Source organism: Siniperca chuatsi, linkage group LG21 (assembly GCF_020085105.1).
Source record: "Siniperca chuatsi isolate FFG_IHB_CAS linkage group LG21, ASM2008510v1, whole genome shotgun sequence".
Lineage (NCBI taxonomy): Eukaryota > Metazoa > Chordata > Actinopteri > Centrarchiformes > Sinipercidae > Siniperca > Siniperca chuatsi.
This window is the reverse complement of record NC_058062.1, coordinates 20367611-20389053: the sequence shown is the minus strand read 5'-3', so window position 1 is coordinate 20389053 and position 21443 is coordinate 20367611. Positions and strand designations below refer to the sequence as shown.

The 21443-nt window shown below is 40.5% G+C and overlaps 1 protein-coding gene across 1 annotated transcript; it reads left to right on the top strand.

The window, feature by feature from the left end:
* Positions 1–2398: 2398 nt before the first annotated feature.
* On the top strand, positions 2399–20844 carry LOC122869255 (retinoic acid receptor alpha-B-like). The gene is made up of 9 exons (XM_044182064.1): positions 2399–3720; positions 13172–13326; positions 13816–13957; positions 15291–15451; positions 15630–15806; positions 15972–16176; positions 16420–16487; positions 17561–17651; positions 19353–20844. Exons 1-9 carry the CDS (start codon positions 3522–3524, stop codon positions 19616–19618), a joined length of 1464 nt encoding a protein of 487 aa, XP_044037999.1. The 5' UTR covers positions 2399–3521; the 3' UTR covers positions 19619–20844.
* The last annotated feature ends 599 nt before the right edge of the window (positions 20845–21443 follow it).

Genomic DNA, 21443 nt, shown 5'->3' with positions numbered 1-21443 from the left:
CGTCAGGTGTAATTGGTCACTGCGCAAACATTTTCCACCTCTTCCAGCTCACAGTTCATTTATTTCAGCATTGCCCGCTGCACTAACTGCCCATCTCTCAATACTATCTCATTTTGCTCCTTGTGAGGGATTTGGGAGAAAATGTGTTATGTATATTCATGCCTTTTGGTGTACCTACATTTTTCTCCTGCTGCTTTTACATTTAACCTATAACCCTCATCCTAATCTCTTCTTCACTTGCTCCTCCAAACCCATTTTCGCCTCTCTCCTGCTTCTGTGGTTTCCTTTAATTTAATGTCCTGTATTGATTAACAGGCAGCAATGAATGTGATGTGTTTCCCCTTTCTCTGCTCATATTTTAACCAGCAGCTGATCAATACAGGGAGGCCTCACAGCAAGGACGTAGGCTCACTTATAGCAAAGAATTTGAGCTGTGTGTGTGTTTATGTGTGTGTGTGTGTGTGGTTATGACTTACGTTACCATTGGAGACACATTTCAGACTCAAGACCAGTTAATTGGGGACTGCTTGCGCAATTGGGGACAAAAGCTGCATCCCCAATTTGGAAAAAGCTGATTTTTGGGTCAGTGGATATTGTTAGGGCTTGGGTAAGTCTCCAGGAAATGAATGTAAGTCTATGTAATCTACCCAAGCATGACATGAGTAAACGTGTGTGTGTGTGTGTGTGTGTGTGTGTGTGTGTGTGTGTGTGTGTGGCAGGGGGGTACTACACGTGTTAGAATGCATGAACGGGTGCTAATGTGCCTCTACATCTGCATGTGCAAAAATACATTCAAACACATTCACATTTTGAATACACTTGTACTACAAACACTCTGCAAGCTTCTATAAAAGCAGTCAGGTCACACTGGACAGGAAATCAAGCAGGTGAGACAACATTCCAAAGAATCGAATGGAAAAATACCAAACAATACCCAAATGCAATGCAAAATTCATTAACATTTTGTCCAAAGATTCTTACTTAAAGATTTATGTGATCACTTTTTCATAAATTACTAACCTCTATTTTTTTTAAACCAGGATTCTAGTTTACTCCTGAAGGATGTAATGATATATTTGACCATTCAGAAATATGATCTGTGGTGTACTGACACAACATTTTAGTGCTGCACATATATGCCTTTTATTTTCTCTCCCCTCCCAGAGAAACATTGACTGCAGTATTTTACTCCCTTCGCTTCCACATCTACCTCAAAATAGGGGAAATAGAAGACTTAAATCCAAAGGGAAGTTGCATTGTTACAGCAGCCAACTCACATCAATCTCAAAGCAAACAACATAAAGACAGTCAAAGAGGTAGACAACAAATAAAACAAAATATACCAAAAAACCTCAACTAAAATTATTAACTAAAAACTGAACTAAACTAAAACGAGGGCCATAACTGTTAATATATACATTGACATTGCCTGATGCCTTGTATTGATATGGCATGGTGCTTCATTCGAATTGCATAGATGAGTGTTGAGAATGCATTTTCAATGAATCTATACATACACAAATATGTCATAAGTGGTGGAGGACATATTTAGAGCCTTTACTTAAATAGAAGTAGAATACTACAGTTCCACAGAAATATTCCATGACAAGTAAAAGTCTTGTATTTAAAATCTTACTTAAGGGGTTTTATCCGCAAAAGGACTCTTTATACAGAATGGCGCCTGTCAGTGTTATGGTATTATATATTATAATGTTGGATAATTATTACAGATGCTTTATGTAAGCAGCATTTTAATATTGCACCTGATCAAAGTGGTGCTCATTGTAACCATTTTACATACTGTTGGGTAGTTCAATCAAAAACAATGTATCTTATTTTATGTTGATGATGCAGTTTGTACATCAAACCGTAGCTTGTAAAATAATTGATTAGTCAAATGAATTTAGTGGAGTAAAAAGCACAATATTCCCCAGTTAAATGTAGTGCAGTACAAGTGTAAAGTACCGTAAAATGTAAATACTTACAAGTACCTCAAAACTGTACTTAAATACAGGACTTGAGTAAATGTACTTAGTTACAACACAGCACATGTCATATACAGTTAGGTATGCAGAGGCCATGTACTCTATAGGTATATAGGCTATGTAAGTAGCCTATATAAGTACATATACAGTTATGTAATCATAATGATAGGGATATTTATGGCAATACAGTACTACCGAGATTAATAGACTATTGAGATAATAGTAGCAGTAAGTAATCATGACAATAGACATACAGATAGTAGGCTAGTAGTTACCTTAGTTGTGCACAGCAGCCTAGTCAATAGGAGTAACAACATTTTGAAAGTAGTCACAAAGCGTTTTGGAGCCACGCGCAGGGAAGGTAGGTGGAGCTCGTGCGCAGCTGGTGTCACTCATCAAACCAGAGAGAGAGAGAGAGAGAGAGAGCGAGAGAGAGAGAGAGAGAGCGAGAGAGAGAGAGAGCGAGGCCGTCGAGGACAGACCCGAGGTTACCACAGGACACTGCTGCCTGTACGGCTGCTGGACCTCAACAACTAGCAACAAGAGGCGCACAAGCCCCAACCGCTTCGGATACCTCTCTCGACCTACCTCACCGGCACCGCCGCCAATTTTACCTTTGGATATTCTGCTACTTGGACGTACAGCGGCAAGTTCAAAGTCATATAGCCTATCACAGCGCGTATTCAGCATTAATGTGTCAAGGCTGCGTTTTTCTGTCGTGAACGCTTGGACTCTGAGCCGGGGCAGCGCGTTTCCACCGACTGGACCTTTTTACTTTTCGGTGACGGCTAGGCTACATTCATTTACAGCATGCATGGATTTAAGGACAACCCGTACTTGTTGTGACATTAAGGAGTATAGTCTGTCAACGAAATGGACCGTTCGCCTGCTGGCTACAAGGATTAGCAAGCGATGAATTACATAATCATTTGAGCTACTATAAAAAATACAGCGAAAAAACTGCTAACGATAGCGACGTAGGACCTGTTTAAACCGCGACACAGGCTGTAGACGTTGAGGTCATTATAAACTCTTGAACATAATACACAACACATGTGGATTGGTGAAGTAATGTAATGTTACAGTGTTTCTTTGGCGTGGTTGCCCTCTTTTTAATCTTTGGTGCTACAAAGTAACAAGGGTTGCAACTCCACCAGCAGAGCAGTTAAGTTGGTGGCACTTGTAGCATTTCGACTGTAGAAACACGGTAAAGAAGACAACAGCGTATCATTTTGTCGTCTAAACTCGTTCCGGTCGTGCAAAAACGACACATCGGGCGCCAAAGACAGTAAGACAAAAGACAGTAAAACTGCCTGTGTTCCTCTAAGGGCTGAGAGGTCACCGGGACCGGTCATCTTTTTCTCTCCTCCCCCTCCACCTCCTTCTCCTCCTCCCATCAGTCTGTTATGAAGATGTGAACTCTTCTCTCCCTCCCTCCCTTCTTTCTCTCTTCGCCGTCCAGGACGCTTTGATCTTTTTTTTTTTTCTTTCTCTATTTGGTACAAAGAGATCAAACGCGACTCCAGCCTCTCGGGGATGTACGAAAGCGTGGATGTTGTGGGTTTTAGTCCCAGCCCCAGCAGCCCCAGTCCCGGCTCTTTTCTGAGTATGGACTACTACCACAGACCCCCGGGGCTCGGGCCGGAGAAGGGACTCCTGTCTGGTGTAGGAGGGCTCCAGCGTCCGTTCGGAGGCTCCCTGCTGACCGGCAGGCACTGGAGCGGATCCAGCCACTGTGAGTTCCATTGAAAAATGATTTGCCATTTCGGACTTGTAAACAAAATAACTGTAGGGCACACCACAATTAGTCAGTGTACATAATTTAATTTGTTGAAAAATGACATGGGTGCTGGCGGGTAAAGCCCTTGCTTATGCTTTTGATATTTGTTTTGAGCTTGGGGGGGTGAATGCATGAGTTCACTGGTTCCAGCTGGGACACACGCCAGCCTCTTCTTCTGTATCAGGTGCCTCAGCCTCTTTTTTTTGGTCTCAACTACATGGGAAATAAACACACCACTGTTCTATACAACATGTAGTGACATTCACTTTTACTTTACGAGCTTCCTCAGTATGTTTCCTCTCCTGCGCTCTCTGATTGTTGTATTTCCTTGCAGCATTTATGAGCTTGTTTTACATTAGCTAATGGTGTCTATACCATTTAAATCGAATTTTTACATGGAAAATGGTTTCTCTAGGTATGAACATTATGATTGACTGCTCTGTCAGAGGGCTTTGACAAAATAACATCAGTTTATTATAAAGACTTTAACTTTGAAGTCACTAAATCACCAGAGCAAACTGCTACAAAGGTGGATCATATTAAGTTGGCTTTATTCGGCACTGTATACAGTAGCCTACATGTAGGACCGATGTTGGTTAGTTTCAGCTTGTGACTGCTCTTCCTCTTTGCTGATACAGTTTGTATGTGATTGGCATATGTTGTCACGATTTGGCATACTTAATAGTTTGTCCCATGTTGATCGCTGTCCAAGTGCTGATTGCCAGACCCCTTATATCTGACAAATGCTGCGTTCAGTTCAAGATGATCTTTGTGGCAATGCTATGATGAGAATGAAAGTCCTTTTCCATCAGGCTATTAATTTAGCAGTATGTTGTCTAAACTGTGTGCTGTGCAACTTGAGGGTTTAGTTTATGTTTTCAATGGAGCCACTCGATTGACCTCAGTAGGTCAGCAGCTGCCTGCACTCATTTACCAAATCCAGCCCAGCTGACCTCAGGCTCAGTGCTTCTCAGTGGATGAGAATGAGCTCCAAGTGTTTACAGCTCGTCAACAGAAACTACACAGGCTTTTAATGTATGAATGGTTTAGAGCTGAAACATTTAGTTAATTAATGAATTAGTTGATTGAGAGAAAATTAATCTGCAACTAGTTTGATAATCAATTAATCCATCAAAGTCATTTCTGAAGCAACATTTCTAATCAATAAGGATGTTCTGCTTTTCTTTGTCCTACAGAATGTGATAGTAAACTGATTGTCTTTGGGTTTTGGACTGTCGGTCGGGCAAAACGAGACATCTGAAGACGTCATCATGGGCTTTAGCACGTTTAGCACGATCTGTATTTATTTCACTATTTTCAGACATTTTCTAGACCAAACTGTTGAGCGATTAATTTTGAAAGTAATCATCAGCTTAATCAATAATTAAAATGGTTGTTAGTTGCAACCCTAGAGGGGATGTGTCACAGATTCTGTGAGTTACTTACCATTTTCCATGGCATTGATGTATTCTTGTGTGTACTTCTAATTGAATGAACTAGGAATTAAGGTGCATACTTTACCACAAAAATGCTTATACTAAAAAATAACAATATTATTGATAATAATTATATAATTCTAATTATATTATATGATTTATGACCATTGAAGCCCCTTGTGTAGATTTGTTAGCTTATTATCGCACCTTCCAAATACTTCTGGTAGTTTAAGACAGTCCTGGTCAGAATTGGTGCAGTGCACGTGGTACAGACCATTTAGCTCAGTGTCCCTTAGTTGGAAAGTCAGAAATATTAAAATCCTACACATAGAAGCTTTAATAATAAAGATTATTTAAAGTATATGGCATTTTTGAACCAGACAATAAAAGTAGAGAAGGCGGGAAAACAACAGTACTAAGAAAAAAATTAATAGAAACACTAATTATTCCAATAACTAATACAAATATCAAAAACAGTGTTAAGCATACTTATTTATATTTTGGTAATCATTTGGCGTGTGGTGATCATTCCCTGGATTTTACACCTAAGCATGTTTTTACCTCACCAGTGTACCATGTAGGGTTAGGTGGTGGGGTTATCGTTTGAAAATACTATTACCAAAATAATACTCAAGTTTTGGTACGGATACCAAAACCATACGTTTAGCTGTATTTTGTCTGAGCAATATAAATGTTTTTCTACAAAAGCCCTTTTTTTAGTGAAAGAAGCCAAACTTGTCTAATCTTAAATGTTGCCTAATCACAAGCAGCAGTACAAGAACTTTGCCTAAATAAAAAAAAAGACTTATGATTTAAATCAGAAACTATCTGATAAATGAATGAGTAAACAGCACCAGGCCTTCAATGTCAGCTCTCGGTACTTGGCAGTACTTGACTGGATGCTATGAGTACGTTTTAGTCATTACAAAAAATTATTGAAGTTTGATACTTAGCCATGATGTAAGACACAGATCATTTCCAACCAGCCATTTTCTATACCTGCTTAACATATGCAGGATCGTGGGGGCTAGTGCCATTCCCAGCACGCATTGACCGAGAGGCATGCTGCACTTTGAACAGGTTGCCCGTCTATTACAAGACTAATACACATAAGCACACAAACACAGGACCTTCTTGCTGTGAGATGACCGTGCCGCCCCGCTCCAATGTCACATGTTAGAGACAGTCGGCTTCACAGTCAGACTGTAACCCAAGGGTGATGACGTGGTGATGTCACTGTGACACGGCCCTTGCACAACCAAGTTGAAGTCATAAAGAGAGAGAGTGCAAAGTGGACTCCGGCCAGCTGGTGAGAAACAGAGGGAAAGAGAGACATATAGACGCAAGAGGGGAGTGCTCGTAAATTCAAGCTGTAAAGACAGGGAGGATTGCCCTCAGTGTGTGTGTGTGGGTGTGTGTGGGTGTGCGTGCGTGCATGCATGTGTGACTGGAATGAAGAGTGTCAAAAAGGTTCAAAGGTCAAAGGCCGTACACAAACACAGGCATGCACACACATTCAGCCACTGCAGCAGTGACATGTTGCTGGGGGATAGTGATTCACTCTGTGTGTGTGTGTGTGTGTGTGTGTGTGTGTGTGTGTGTGTGTGGGTGTGATCCAGAGCAATGACTCACTGACAATTGGGAAGTGACCTACATCTCTCCCTTTCTTTATTTCTCCTTCTATCTGCCTCTTTCTTTCCTGTGTCAGCTGCCCAGTCATCACTTCCCCGCACTGAATGACCTCTCTTTCTGTCTGTTGGAGACACACACACACACACACACACACACACAGTGACGCACATACACATTCACTCACACTCACAGTTCGTCTGGGAATGTGAGGGTATACTGACCAAGTTTGACCTGAGTGTGAGTGTGTGAAAAAGGGAGGAGGTGGACGTCTGTGTGTCAGTATTTGTATCTACTAGATGTCTTCATTTCTGTGTGTGTGTGTGTGTGGGATTGCACTGCCATCAGATAAATGCTAAAAGAGTGGCAGTGGAAAGCTGGTTATTTATTCATTCGTTCCTGACAGAGTCCTCTGGCATGGCATGGCATGTCTTTGTCTGTATTTGACTATGTAGGAATTTCTTCTCTCATGTCACATCTTCACATCTTTTGGATTTATTAGAGACAGGATGAAGAAGGAAGAACAATATTAATCTTGACTGCTATTAAGTTGTATCAATGTCTAATTCTGATTATGTACACAGTGCTAGCATTACTAAAACATCAATACAGCATCAATAGAACAGCTCTGCAGAGATAAAGTTTGTTGTTGTTATTTTGGTGTACTTTGCACTTTTGGTGCATTTTCCTGTTTCCTCTTCTTATGTGTTAAAATCCGAAAGGATTCAGTAAACTCACTGTTGACGTGTCCAGGGGACGCACCATATTTTCCCCCCTGATAATGCTAAAGGACAGTGTGAACAAGTCCGTTAGTTATTGGTTTGATTAATGGTTTACAGTCTAATAATTTGTGTTTGTATTGATTACTGACGGTGGTGATCAGGCTCATTATCAGCTAATTGTACTCAGTTTCTAACGGCAGTATGCAGTAGTTGCCCTTTGTGTGTGTGTGTTTTTTAAACTACATTACTAATTAAACATGATATTCTTGATGGCGTTATGACTCCTGATGAAACTTGAAAGCTCAGCATTCTCGTTGCCCTTTAGCTTCCCTTTTTAACATTTATTCACCCAGAAAAAGCTAATATTTCTCTGTATAATATGACCTCTCTGTCAGCTGCTGTGTGTCTGCAGTGTAATAACCGATTTGGGATTTTATTTGTTTCATTTTAAGCTACATTTTCAACATACATGAATAACCATGATTATAACCATATAACATCAAACACGAGTTTAACACTACAATTCATCAAAAAACACAAATTTTATTGGGGACCCTCTAAATTTCCCAGGGACCCACTCAAATGACAGTGCTTTTTGACAATACCGGATTAACAGGATTGTTGCATCAGTGTGATGAAATACCTTGCTTTGTCCGGTATTATGTAATTTGATTAGCCAAAAACAGACATTCCCATCTGGTCATGTTATCTATAAATGGCCTCTCAATTGGATTTCCACTATAACCATACTATATCATGATACATATTGATATTGTGATAATATTACATATACCATGATAAAGGATTTTATCCATAGTGCCCACCCCGAGGTGAAGGTGAATGTGGAACAGGGGCTAGTCAAAGCTGCTTGTCTAAGAATGGTACTGTACGTGCGTTAGTTTGGTTAGCAGTGATAATGGATGTCAGTGGGGCTTAACAGTACGTCTACAAAAATCATGTTTAAGACCTTGTGTCTAAGTCGAGTTAACTGTCCGGGGAGGAGAATTCAGTACTGTGATTAGAGGCCGATCTGGACAGATAGAGCATGCTCTCTAGGCAGGAGCTGTTTTCTGGCAGAAAGCCAGGACTGCCTGCAGAGACCATTTAACGATATTTTACAACAGATTCGTTCAGCACTGGCTAACATTTAACATTGTCACTACTGGATTTGAACTGAACTGATCTGAGGACACAGATTGGCTGCCCTGCCCGGGAGCAAGACTGGCCCCAACTTTCAAAGGTTAACCGTGCATTATTTGTAGCCCAAGCCAGGGTAAACCCCAAGCTAATGATTAATGTTGGCAGATAATGTGTTGTTGATATTTACATTAGACTCTTAGACTGAATATGTATAGTTGCTTACAGCCACAGTCTTTCCCTTGTAAATGTAAGGCAGCTGCAGGTTTCACCATGATGTTTTTCTATTTTATATATTGTGTATTGTATTTTGTTTCATTGAAATGCTGCTATAATAGCATTTCATTGTGCATTCCTGTATTGTGTAATGACAATAAATCTGACCTTCCCTCTCACCTTGGGAAAGCTTAGAGAGGCGATCCTGGCGGTGATAACAGTAGCAGGAGGTGGCCACTGATTGAAGCCTGATACACCCAGCCGCAGCTAAACACGGGCTATCACAGCAAGCTGGCTGCTGATCTGACTGCAGGCTGCAATTCATTCATTTGTCATTTTTCTTAAATCATGACAAGCCACAAAACCTATATTTTCAAGTCATCATTCATTCTGGAAGTCTGAAATGAAATTTTAACCTGCTGGTCATTTACCGCATCATCGTTCATTAGGATACATCATCTGGGAACCATTAATGATGAGATGAATTTATATAAACGCTATTATCCTTGTCTGATTAAAACAGGAGGATATCCTCCTTGTGAGTCACATTTTTAAAGATGAGTCACCAATATTCCTCTCTGTTAAAATGCCTTATCCCTCATCTCAACAACAAGAAAAAAGTCTTTGTTCAAATCGAAACCCACAGCTAAAAGCTGTGCTTATTTCTTGTTTGTTTTTTTTGGACATGCCGTTTGCGTCATGTCCTGCACACTAAAGCAGAAGCGGGAAGCAATAGGAAGAGATTAACAAACAGACTGATGAAAACAGAGTAAGAGACACTTGTAAATAGGAGGAGAGAGAGGGGGGGGGGAGAAGAACAGAGAAGTTTAAAAGAGGTCAGACACTGCTGAAGGGAACTGTTGGCTAGTGTGTCAGTGAGAAGAGAGCAAAGACAAATAGGGGAGAGGGGAAGATGGAGGGATGGTATGATGGCTGAGGAGGAGGATGAAGACGATCTCTTCTGTTTATTTCTCTGTCCCTCTGTCTCTCTCCCGCTCTATGTAAACAGAGCGGACCAGTAGAGGGGAGTCAAATCTCCTCCATAGTGGAATGTCTGGTATGGCTACTAAAGCAGGGGGAGGGGAGGTGTGTGTGTGTGTGTGTGTGTGTGAGTGTGTGTGTGTGGAAGTGTGTGAGGTTAGAGGTTAGAGGAGGCAGAGGGAGAAGCAGAGGAGTTGTGGATGGTCCTGGTATCTTAAACTGAAGAGTCAGCACATTAAAATGTGTCACAGTCTGTCTTTGTTAGCTCTCTGAACAAAAATAAAACAACCACTTTGACGATATGAGCCCAGATGCAGAACAAGGAGTGGGATGTTACGGTTTACTTACATAGCTACTGATGTGCAGCTGACTCCTCCGCTGTTGCTTGGTCTGCCATCAGGAACAGGGCAAAGAAATCACAGAACATGAATGAATTCCATTTGAAAAGGTATAATCCAACCACCGTAGTTAATTTTACTGTGTCAATGAAAACAAAGTCTTGATGCCTTTGCTGAGTTTGTGAAGATTTTCAATGCAACATGCAAGGAGACCGTAGCTCAGACCAAGACCATCGTAACCTTGATTTTCACCACATCAAACCAATACGGGATTAAGAGGTTAGAGTTTAGATTGGATTTGATTCTACACAACATTATGCCAACATGGTATGGAGTACAAACAACATATTCAATACAGACAAAATTCCTACAAAAAGTAGGAATTAAGTGCAACAGAAATTCTTTCAACAAAGATAAAGCATTCTTTAAATAGTCACCTGTTTTTACATTCAACTTTTGGCTTATCCCGCTGTAGTAACAAATATAAACATCGATAGTTGAGCTGCACGATTAATCAAACTACGATTAATGACAGTCTCGATTCAGGTCTCTATCCGATCTCCTGTGTGTTGATCCACGAGACAAACTGCACAGGAAGAGAGGGGCAGAATATTGATGAAAATGTTTCAGAGTTGCAGAAGTCCAGCGATGGCGAGGAAGATGAAATATATTTATTACGGGTGTAACGGTACACAAAATTCACAGTTCGGTATGAACCTCAGTTTTAAGGTGACAGTTTGGTATGTTTTCGGTACAGCAGGAAAACAAAAAATCAGTTTTTGTAATTTATTTTGAAAAATGTAAACATTCAGCAGTGGCTCACTGGCCATGATTCGTGCTGTAACAGTTAGTGCACTAAAATATTGTCAATAAGAAAAAAATAAGTAACAAATAAATAACACAAATGTCAGTAATGCTCCATCGTAAACCTCTGACCTGTTGATAAATCCTGACACAGGGCAGGCACAACGGATGGACAGAAATGCACACGTGAAGGTACGCTGTAGCGGGACTCAAGCACTTTGGCCACATGCTTAAATTCTGTATTCTCTGCGGCCGAGTATGGTTGCACATCTGCAGCGATAAACACTCCTATAGCATTAGTTATTGATTTGGCACGGTCCGAATCTGCAGTAAGAGGCTGCCTGAACGCTGTGGGGAGTCTCTCTTTGTCTCGTTCCGCTAATCAATACCTCCGGGTGATGCCGTCGTAAATGACATGTTTGAAGTGTTTCAACAGACATACCCATCTTCAGCTGAACAAAGCCAGCATACAGTTTGACACTCATAACTGCCCATCGTAAGTAACCGGGAAACCATAATGCTCCCATACAGTGGATCTAAAAGTCAGGGTGGATCCTCCAGCTCTGGTCTCTCATGTGTTTGTACCATTCGCAGGCAGCGACAATAAGATTATGATTTATTGCCTAAGTGAGGCAAATATGTGGGTCTGGTCACCACTGCAAACCAAGAGATTAATGCTTTGTTCAACAAACACTGTTCCCCCGCCGCTGTTCTTCATGCTGTGCTACCTGCTCTAGCTTTACACTAATGTTAAGTGTCGGGCAGCACTCAAAGTAGGAATGTGAAAAATGCTGAACTATGGAATCATACATCAGCCTGATAGTTTGTTTTTACTAGTGATGACTTGATCATGCACAGTCTGAGCCTACACACTGAGGATCAAATGGTTTGCTAACAACAGATCAAACATTGTGTAAGTAATCTTCCTTCATCAGGGCCTCCATGCTGAGCTGTGGGTTAGTTACATTTTTAATCACACTGAAAAACATTCAGTGTTTTAAAGAGTAGACAACAGACATGATTGAATTTAGTGTTTCGTGCAGTTGCATATGAGCTGCCTGTTGTCCTTTAACAGTATCTAATGAATGATATTGCTTGCACTGTCTGCATAAGAACAATCTGTATTGGTCCTAAGAATGGTAGGAGAAAGCGTTATCCCAATTCTGAGTGGTAAAAATCAAATTTTGACCAGAATCGTGCCGCCGTATGGGGTACTTTTTTCTTATTTTTCCACTATGCTTGCATTATTTGCATTCAAAACAAATATGATACTGTCCAAGTAGGTTGTCATTATAAAGGTTACAGACAAACTCCTGTTTAAACTGGACATAAAAATCACACATTGACATACTTTGGATTTCTGCTCAACAGTTAATTTGATGTTGTCACATTTTTTCATGAGCCAGAGATATGACAAACAACAGTCATCTAATATCTGTTCTAAAAGCCATAGTGCCCCATACACCCCAGAGAGTTAGGCAAAAATAATCATACACTGAGTTCATTTCTTTCAGCCTCCACTTGAAACCAATAACTCTTTTTGATTGCAACACATAGTGGATATCTACAGTACCTACCTATTACTATAAGCCAACATGTTAAGTCCAATTTTACACCTACATTTGAAGGAGTAGTTTGACATTGTAGGAACATGCTTTTTCACAAAACCGTTGGTATGAAACTGTGTGTGTAATCTGTGTGTCTACACCTCCTTGATGTTGACTTTCCAGTCACTTTCTGGATACCAGTGAAGATAACAGCTATTACTTTGAGCTGGCTATCATGTTTGAGAAATAACAGGTTAAGTCAAAATAAGAAGCTGGCTTTTAGTAAGCTTATTCATGACCCAGTTTGTGTCCAAAACATACTCAACCTGAGTCAACTTTGATATGAAAAACACACAGTCTCGAAAAATCTTATATAGTATCATTTAATCTCAGCTAATTTATGGCAACTTGTGGAGACTTTTGTTTTACAGCATTTGGTACCAGAAATAGGGGACACTGTCACTTCCAATAAATAAATAAATACAGTTTAAATATTCCAAGTCTTAATACAGTTTAAGTCAAATACAAAGCAGAAAGATATTGAGGCATTTTAATTGCAGTCTCCCTGATTTTCCTCCCTCTGTCTCCTCCTGCAGCTATAGAGACTGAGAGCACGAGTTCAGGAGAGGACCTGCTTGTCCCCAGCCCCCCCACACCTCCACCTCCACCCCGCATCTACAAGCCCTGCTTCGTATGTCAGGACAAATCTTCAGGATACCACTATGGAGTCAGCGCCTGCGAGGGTTGCAAGGTAGGCATCTGAACATATGCCTGAGCTAAACTTCCACTGACCCAACAAACATACGCAGCATACGCTACAGCACTCACTCTGGGTGACTGGGCCATGTATGTGGACAGATGCAGTCTAAAGCTAGAAAATAGGAATTAAAAGTAGTTATGTGAGACTGCTGAGTATTTGCATAATGTGTAAGCAAAGAGGTCACGACCTTTGCACCTCCCCTAGGAGCTGTAAGCTTCTTTGCTTCATCTAATCCTACACACACACACACACACACACAAAGAATCTGTGCATGCAATTAGTATCTACATTGATATATGTGTGTGGGTTTTTGTGTGCTTGTGGTCAAGCTTATGTAAATGTAAGACCATGTACTGACCTGCTACCAGCTGTCCATCGACAATAAATAGTACACGCGTCACATTGCTGTTCACAATGCTGTGTTGTATCCTGTGCCCCTGCTTCTGTATTTCAGTCATTACCTCCATTTCTCCGTGTCAGGGTTTCTTTCGGAGGAGCATCCAGAAGAACATGGTGTACACGTGTCACCGAGACAAAGTCTGTGTCATAAACAAGGTGACGAGGAACCGGTGTCAGTCCTGTCGACTGCAGAAATGCCTCGATGTTGGCATGTCCAAGGAGTGTGAGTACAGTATATACTGTAGATGCAGTTCCATTGTGTCTGTAGAGTAAAGTGTGGAAAAGGGTGAGCATCTAAAGGCTTTACTGCAAAGGGATTGTTAATGTTTTAAATTTCTTTGTAGTCATGCAATAATAAAGCAGAACACAGCGCAGTAAGTGACTTCTACTCTTCAAGCAGGAGAGGCAATGCAGTTCAAGCTCTGTGCTCCTTTCAAGCAGCAGAGTGACGTGTTTTAACCTTAATGTTTGTCTCCCTCTGGTGGCCTTTTTCAGTTAATAATGCCCCACACAACCACCACTAGCTTATAACAACCAGCCTCTTGCATAATTATACCATCTGCTTTTTCAAAGGTTACCCCAGAGATTTACTGTTGTGCTTCCATATAAGAATGGTCAAATGGATGCACCATATGCTGAAATATTTTAAATTTTAATCCCATGTGTCAAGCTCCAAAAATGCTGCGTTCTTGATTTCCCATAATGTAACCTCTTTTCATTAGACCCTCGCTGCCTGGTAAATGCCATTGTCTTTCAGTTATTAGTTTGAAATTCAGGCTTTGTGTTTTAAATGTATAGTCTCCAAACCCAAGCTGAGATCACCCTGATTACATCATGAAGGGTTGTTTTCTCAGTCTGATCAAAGCTTCTCCAAAGCCAATCGCAGCCCCTGACCATAGTTCATGATGCAAACTCAGATGAGCTCTTTGTTTTTGATTGCTGTTACTTGACATGTTGCTTTTTAACTGAGCTATACATCAGCAACATCAACAACCACTGAGAGCGCTGTTTTGCACAGCTAGGTTCGCCCTATTAAATTTCTATGGGACACGAGATATTTGCTTCTAGGCTTCAAAACACCTGCACCTAATTTTGTCTATGTAAAATTCCACACGTCGATGGTGGAGTTTGACTGCCAGCCATCCTCAAGGTTGAGGAAGACAAGTGACGCATGGCTAAGCAGATACACTTGAAATCTGGGTACAGGCATAAAGACAGACATCTTTTTCATCCCATTTGAGTTTGCAGGCCTGTTTATACATCTGTTTTCACAGGCAGGGTAATACTCCCCATACCAAGTAAACTGACCTTTATGTGTAAAATTGGTGAAGTGTCTCTTTAAGAGGTGATTTAAAACTTCAGTCTAGAAAAGTGTAGAAAGAACTGCAGTTGGATTTACAAGAAAGTACAGGGGAAGCATAAACATACAAAACAAAAACCCCAACAAATTTTATTTATTACTCTAACAGGAGAACTTTGAAAGAGCAGCCTCCGTGTCCTTGATTGCTGCTTAAACTTCTAAACTAAATCTTCCCATCTTTTATTTCCACCATCAGTGGTGCGAAATGACAGAATGAAGAAGAAGAAGGAAGAGAAGAGGCAGGGGGAGGCAGTGATCTACGTCCTGTCGGCAGACACAGAGCAGATGATTGAACGAATTCGCCGGGCCCATCAGGACACATTTCCCTCCCTCTGTCAGCTGGGAAAATACACCACGGTACACACACCAACATTTTATTAACATACACAGACAGCAATATTCTAATCCAAAAATGCAGATCAAAATACTCTAAGTAACTCACAACTGAAACAAAATTTAACATACAGGTGTTGCTGTAATGCTGTAAAGGTGTTTTCTCTCTGCCTTCTATTCCTTGCCCTACCCCAACCTGCAGAGCAACAGCTCAGAGCACCGTGTCTCTCTGGATGTCAGTCTTTGGGACAAGTTCAGTGAATTGTCCACCAAATGCATCATTAAGACAGTGGAGTTCGCCAAGCAGCTGCCTGGCTTCACAACGTTAACCATTGCTGATCAGATCACCCTGCTCAAAGCTGCCTGCCTTGACATACTGGTGAGTTTATCACTTTTGTCACACATAAACACACACACAAGAGCAAGTTACACTAAACAGTTCCCTAACAAAGGCAAACTACCACACATGTACAGTTGTGGCACAGCAGAAAGTAAAATGATTCATCCTCCTTCCGTTTTCGGCCACTTCATCCCCTTTTCCTAGATTCTAAGGATCTGCACCCGCTACACCCCAGACCAGGACACCATGACCTTCTCCGACGGTTTGACTCTGAACCGCACCCAGATGCACAACGCCGGGTTCGGACCTCTCACGGACCTGGTGTTCTCGTTCGCCAACCAGCTGCTCCCGCTGGAGATGGACGATGCAGAGACGGGATTACTCAGCGCCATCTGCCTGCTCTGTGGAGGTACTGCATGACATTCCTCAGGAATATGAAATGAAATAATCAATGAAATGAAAAAATGCAGAGTTGCTTTAATGTTAGTGTTGCGGTGGGAAAAAAATGAAAAAATGAAAAATAAATTCCTGTTCTGAAATAAAATAAAATGAAAAATAAATTCCTGTTCTGTGTACTTACTGTTATAGTTTATAAATGTGTAATACAGCACGTTGCATTGACTGTGTATCATAATGCGTTTTGTGTGTGCAGACCGTCAGGATCTGGAGGAGTCCGATAAGGTGGATGTTCTTCAGGAGCCAATTGTCGAAGCCTTGAAGGTTTGACATCTGTTATTATAGTACTATATTGTTACTTGCAGTTTATAACCTTGCACTTCTATTCCAGACATCCTCCAGTTCCAGTACAAAGATATGTATAAGGCTTTGGTTGACAAAATGCAACACCTAAGGATAAGTCTGGTGTTATTCTATATTTTCTTATTGTCAACAAATTCCATGAGAAGACCCAAACCAACAATGTGTTCGTCCGTCTCTCAGTACTTTTTGACTTCCCTACCCTTTCTGTGGCACTCAGCTCAGGCCCAGTTATCCGTACTGAAGACAGATCCCAAATATAGAGTTTCATTTTTGAAAAAGGCATAGTAATTTCCTAAAACAGCTGCTCACTGTATTTTTTTAGCAAACGTTACTCAAACAGGACTAAATAGTGCATTTGCTGGGGACCATTTTCAGCAGGACATTTGGCGCGTTAGTGAGTATTTAGTGCAGCAGCACAGTGTATGTGGGATTGAGTCAAAATAAACTACAGCGTGTGTTCATGGTAATGAAGGAACATGTCACCCAGTGCAACAGTGTGGCTTTTAATAGTTTTTGGACAACAATGGAGCACTACGGCACAGAGGAATAAGATATATCAGGCTTTGGCTACAATAAAATAAATAAATGATTTAGAATATCACCAGCATTATCGCTTTAAATAAAAATAAAGGTGTTCAAAAATACCAACCTTATGTAGCAGAATTAGAAAAGAACACCAAAGATACTAATCCATTTTCATGTAATATTTCTTCCACTGTATTTTTATTTAGCAGTGATGTGGCAACCATAAGAAGACTGAGAATTAAACAAGAGCCAAATTAAGTTGGACACACACACATCAATCATTATTAATAGAAACATTGTACTTTGTCAAAAGAAAAATATATGAATCCACCGAACAAAGAGGAAGAGGAAACAAAAGTATCAGTACTCTCCAATATCAATAGTTAATAACATAATAGAGGGAATATTATAATATAGCAGATGAATAGCTGCTTTACCAAATATATATATCTATACATTTTCATACATATAAACAAATACTTTTTCTCCATGTCTTCGTGTGTGCATAGATCTATGTGAGGAGAAGGAGGCCTCATAAACCCTGTATGTTCCCCAAGATACTGATGAAGATTACTGACCTCAGAAGCATCAGTGTGAAGGGTGAGACACACACACACACACACACACACACACACACACACACACACACACACCAGTGGCATGTAGTCACAGGGATACTGTTGATTTAATAAGGACATCCCGTCACTCGCGCAAATACTATACATGGCACAATGGAGCTCAGATGATTTGTTGGAACAAATAAGCAGGATCAACCATACAGTATTACACTTACAATCAGACTTGCATTTCTTTCTAATTTCTCCGTTTTTAGTATATTTGATCATATTTTATTAAGAAGCCTCTCTTTTTTTCAGATCTGTTCCCGTTTTATTTGTTGTTAATACTGTTTGCTGTTAATGCAAACTTTGGGCACTGCTCAGGAGGTGATACTAAATCCAAGTTCCAGGTACTCTCGCAGGGAAGGAACACAACAGCCGGTTTGCAACATGGCAAACACCACAATTAATAACGTAGGACATGTGTGCAAGGAAGTTTGTTTCAATATGAAGGCGTTATTCTGATGTGTGCGTGTTTTGCTGCAATGTTCTGCATTTGTTCGTGCAAACTGTAGATTGTTTGCACGGTGTTGGGGAGTATGTTAAAAGTTTAATGACATTTCCCAGTAACTTTCAGGTAGCGTTGATAAAAAAACAAACATTCCCAGAATAAGCAATTTTTTCCATGAAGTAGCGCGAAGCAGGACCAAGTGCTGCATAGCTATATTTTCTCTTGAAGAGGAAAGAAAAGCTCACTCTGGAGTGACGTTTGTCCCGGTGTCATACAGTGCCGCCTCTCGAATGACATATATTTTAAACATTTTGGTTTGTAAAACACAACGGAAAATAAGGCAGAGCCTGGAACCTAGCCCTTACAGGTTCTTACAGGTTCAGGTTATGGGAAGCTCCAGGTTACGGGTCGCTAAGTTCCTGTAGTGGAAAAGGCCTACATGATGTCTTGATAAACTCAGTATAATGTAAATTCCACAGTACAATACCATTAGTACAATGACAGTCATGTCATCCTGACCACTCTGCTTCTTATTTGTTTATTATTTGAGCTATTTTTTTACTGTTTTTTTTTTGTTTTTGTTTTTGTTTTTTTATTCTGTTAAGCTACTGTCAATGAAACACACCATTTGCTGCAGATGTTTCACATGAAAAGCCTACCAGGAAGGGGAGGAAATATGCTAAGTCAAGTTAAGGATTTTAATGTGAAACATCTGTGCAGGAAGTGCTGAGTTTCATTGATGGAAGCTTAACAGTGATTGGAAAAAAAACAAGGTAAAATAGAGGCAACTCACTTTTTCTCTTACTCTGCCTTTATTAGCAAAGGGCCTTTATGTGTTTGTGTTGACTGCTATTGGCAGTTATTATTATTATCATGTTATTATTATTATTTAAGCACCATCTCTTCTTTTAGAATTTATGGTATAATCACTTTACAAGTGGGAGTAACACTTTCTGAGGATGTAAGGTCATGTTTAGAAACATACCACTTCCATCTTCATTTCACAAAATGGGAGGGAGGAAGGTTTTGAGTACATTTCAATGCAATTTAAATACTTGATAACGATAATAAATATTGAAATATTTATTTTATTGCAGTGATAGTTTCACCAAATTTCTTTGTCTTGTGAGAATGTGTTTCACAAAAGTCAAAATGTAGGTTAATGAGAAAAGGCCCCCACAAAATGACTTGTTTTCTTTTCCTGAACTTTCTCTCTCCGCCTCTTTTTCATAGGAGCAGAGCGAGTGATCACACTGAAAATGGAGATACCCGGCTCCATGCCTCCTCTCATCCAGGAGATGCTGGAGAACTCTGAGGGACTGGAGGGGCATGGAGCTGGGGGAGGGAAAGGAGGAGGAGGAAAGGGTAGAGGAGGAGGCAGAGAAGAGGATGAAACGGAGCTCGGAAGCTGTCATCCAAGTCCGTCGCCCAAATCAGTTCCCTCTCCCAGCCTGAGCCCTGCACCCTGCTCCTCTTCTTCTCCCTCCCCCTCCACCTGAAGTCCTGCACTCAGAACCTCTGCCCCACACAGCGGCACCCTGTGTGGTTCTGCAGGAAAACCACCCACAGCAGACTGAAAGCAGAAAAAAACTGCACCTAATAACAGACGATCTGGAGGACAAAAAAAAGTCTGAATGTGTGAACCAGTAAACTCTCTGGGTTACTACGGTGACATGTTTTGTCCATAAACTAAATATCTCTTAACAAGTGCAGCAGGTAGGTGGTGTGAGGTTGAATGAAAGCAGGTAAACTATGCTGTGAGGACTGATTTGTGTTCAGACATCATGGTTTTACACATTAAATGCAAAAAAACATGATTTCACATTTTTTTGTTATGTTTTTATAAAGCCTAGTTATTTGCAGTTTGTGTGAACCTAAATGAAGGACACTGAAATGTGGACAGACTGATAAAGAGGAATCACCCATTTCCTCTCTTATGAATAGCCAAGTATGGTATGCAAAATCATTGTGTGTAATATATTGTATATAAAAAAGGTTGTAAAAGAAGTTGTCGGACAGAGACGGACTGATACAAGAAATTATTTTCCTAAATGTACATGTGTATATACTTCATTTCCCCAATACAGCTGTAAAAAGTTCTTCCTTCACCCTTTTCCCACCGTCACCAATCCCCGCCCCACACTGTCCCCTCACAGACACATCAGGGAAAAATAATAATCACTCTTCCTTCACTGGAATCAGACATGTAAGCATAAATTGGAGTGTGTATTTGGTTTGTTTTCAGATGCAGCTTCAGCAACTCAAGTGACTTCACTTCAACAAACTGTGAAACAGGACATTTTCATTTTAAAGTAATACAGTGTCTGCCTGTAGGTGGACACGTTCAACCAAAGCAAACTGTGATAGCAGGAGTACAAACACCCCTCACAAGAATGTTCCCATCTGATATCAACCCCCACTGTGGCACTAGAGCTGTTGAGCTCTGCAGAATTCTAGTTTAATGAAGGTAATATGGAAGTCTCATCATCTGTGTTGACAGGTGCTGCCAAAACATGTCTCAAAATGTACAAGCTGTATTTTGTTTTTCTAATAGCACCACTAACTGTCTCTGTTTACACAGTGCTACTGCCTCACTACAACACCCCTACTGTCAGGTACAAATCTCCATTTTCAGTGTTGTTCTCTTTAATGTATGGTGAGCTAAAACTCATTGGAAAGTATGAAAATACAGGGAGTTTAATAAAGAAGTATGATTTTCTTCTTATATGTGCACTCTTTGATAAAACATGTACACTTCAGACCAAACTATCACGGATCGACCGGCAGTTGTAGGCTCCGCGCTGTACTGCTTTTTACAAAACATCAGAAATACCTGCAGACTCATTTCAATGAGGCGAAGGCGTCAGCTGCGGATATTTGCAATACGTATATGGACTGCCATTTTAGTCAATATTAAACACAGAAATCAATATGCATATGAAATGAATAAATATGGCTATGAAATAAATAAATGAGTCAATATGGTTCAATAAATAAATAAATAGGTTTTTATTTCATTGGACTTTTATTTCACAATGCCACATTAACATTTGTTATATTCAAATGAAGGGGCGTAGTTATCTCACAGAGCTGCATGACCGAGACAGAGGGCAGTTTGAAATTTTCTTAGGAAACTATCTGCTAACTAGGCAACAGGAGTTTTACGTTTATTACTGCCACCTAACCATGGATATATGCTTTCACCAAATGCATACTTGCAATGCATTGTGGGTGATATACACCTCTGAGTGACCATTGTTGTGGACTCGCTCCCTCAGCTCTCTCCCTTCGATGTCACTTCAGTTTTCAGACAAATGGAACAAG

Bases quoted from the DNA above. Each gene is read 5' to 3' on its own strand.
- LOC122869255 (XM_044182064.1), top strand. From the start codon at position 3,522: ATGTACGAAAGCGTGGATGTTGTGGGTTTTAGTCCCAGCCCCAGCAGC. The intron at 3,721-13,171 runs GTGAGTTCCATT...CTCCTCCTGCAG, and splicing joins CTGGAGCGGATCCAGCCACT to CTATAGAGACTGAGAGCACG. The intron at 15,807-15,971 runs GTGAGTTTATCA...CCCTTTTCCTAG, and splicing joins CTGCCTGCCTTGACATACTG to ATTCTAAGGATCTGCACCCG.